We start from the raw sequence: 1,870 nt of genomic DNA on the forward strand, positions 1-1,870 counted from the left end.
TTCGCCCGGAGCACCGACCGGCCCCGTAACACGTACGCGCTTCGCCAGATGAAGGCGCCCGCCGACGCGCTACCGCTCGCGTCCGCCGCCGCACCGTCCCCGCTGCCGCCGCCACACGCCCCGCTCAGCATGCTCCAACGCGCGCGCGCCAACCTCGCAGGCGTCGACCTGCACGTCGCCTCGTCCATGTGCCTCAACTTCGGCTCGTCCGTCAGCCTGGTCGTGCTCAACAAGGTCGTCATGGACAACCACGGCTTCAAGTTCGCCGCCACCCTCACCTTCTTCCACCTCGTTTGCACCTTCTTGTTGCTGCGCCTCGCCGCCGCACTGGGCATCTTCGAGATCAAGAGGCTCCCCGTCCGCGATGTCGCCAAGCTCGCCGCAGGTACTATGGGCTTTATCACCTTTACTAACCTCAGCTTGCAGCATAATAGCGTCGGCTTCTACCAGGTCATGAAGGTCATGACCACCCCTACCGTCGTCATTATCGAGGCCCTGCTGTACCAGAAGTATCTCGAGAATACCCTCAGGCTCTCGCTCGTCCCAGTTTGCCTCGGCGTCATCATCACCACCGTCACCGACTTTCGCCTCAACGCCGTCGGCGCAGGCTATGCCATTGCCGGCGTCATCGTCACCTCGTTTTACCAAATTTGGTCGGGCACGCTGCAGCGCTCGCTCGACTGCAATGCCCTGCAGCTTCAAGCCTACGTCGCCCCTCTGGCCGCCCTCTTTATCCTCCCGTTTGTCCCCCTGTTGGACAACTGGTCCACCAACGACCTTGAGTCGATTTGGTACTATAACTTTGCCCCAAACAACCTCTCCCTCATTTCCGTCACAGGCTTCTTCGGCTTCCTGGTCAACATCTCCATCTTTCTCGTCATCGGCCGCTCGAGCCCGCTCTCGTACAATATCCTCGGCCACTGCAAAACCGTCGTCGTGCTCCTCTCCGACTACGTCCTCTTCCACCGCCCATTCACGTTCAAGTCCTCGTTCGGCATCATCCTCACCCTCATCGGTGTCTTTTGGTACACAAACGTCAAGCTCGAGCGCGCCCGCCTGGAGAAGGAGGCCAGGGAGCGGACCCCGGCCCCGAGCATAAGTGACACCAAGCAGGACATCCTGGAGGAGGAGAAGATAGAGCTCGTCACCTCGCGCGAAGAATAGAGGCTGCCGCCCTGTGTTTTGGTTTTTATTTTTAATACAATGTACTCGTCTCCGCCAAGGCAGTCTGGTGTACTACACCCGCGGCTGGAGAGACGGAAGGAATTATTAGGACGAGCGTTCGAGCTGCGGCGTTCCATTCGACGCTTGTGTGCAACGGCCACCCCCCCTGTATCGACTAATGTTTCTTAGACTAATGTTTCTTAGACTAATCTTTTGCTTTAGAAGTTGTTTTGCGGCGCGCTGCGCGCCGCTGTCCTCGTGCCGTGGGCCGGAAGCGTTGCCGCGAAGGACGCACCGAGCCCGTGAGTGTAAAGTGATCTCATCTTTTGCACCGTCTCGCTGTACCAGGCGCTTGAAAGCGGAAATGCGATTCAACGCGGAAATGCGATTCCACGTCACTGCCCCAAGCGTGAGTGTCACGGGAGCTACAGTACTTGTACCCTTACCCAAGGGTACTGTACCCTTGGTACTGTACCCTTGGTACTGTACCCTTGGTACAGTACAACAAAGCAGCAGGAGAATGCGAAACGTGTACGCAGCACGAGCGGCTGGCCCCGTTTACCCAACGCCGCAAAACAACACCGCCGATCTATGCCGACCACATGAGATCGGCGTGCCTCCTCAATGGCCTCTCCTCGTCCTCCTCGCCCTCCTCGTCCTCCTCCCCCGACGAAGCCTCTCCCGTCCGCGAATGCGCGCTCCCCCT

General features: G+C 59.1%; 1 protein-coding gene; it reads left to right on the plus strand.

Moving 5' to 3' along the window:
• Positions 1-129: 129 nt before the first annotated feature.
• Positions 130-1,491, plus strand: CHC_T00008458001 (similar to glucose-6-phosphate/phosphate translocator). XM_005715287.1 is given in 2 exon segments: positions 130-1,164; positions 1,165-1,491. The coding sequence occupies 1 exon segment, from the start codon at positions 130-132 to the stop codon at positions 1,162-1,164; it is 1,035 nt and encodes a 344-aa protein (XP_005715344.1). The 3' UTR covers positions 1,165-1,491.
• Positions 1,492-1,870: the final 379 nt, after the last annotated feature.

The sequence above is a fragment of the Chondrus crispus genome, genomic scaffold (assembly GCF_000350225.1).
Source record: "Chondrus crispus Stackhouse genomic scaffold, scaffold_202, whole genome shotgun sequence".
Lineage (NCBI taxonomy): Eukaryota > Rhodophyta > Florideophyceae > Gigartinales > Gigartinaceae > Chondrus > Chondrus crispus.

What these genes read in the sequence shown, in the direction of transcription:
- CHC_T00008458001 (XM_005715287.1), top strand. Translation starts at nt 130, where the DNA reads ATGCTCCAACGCGCGCGCGCCAACCTCGCAGGCGTCGACCTGCACGTC.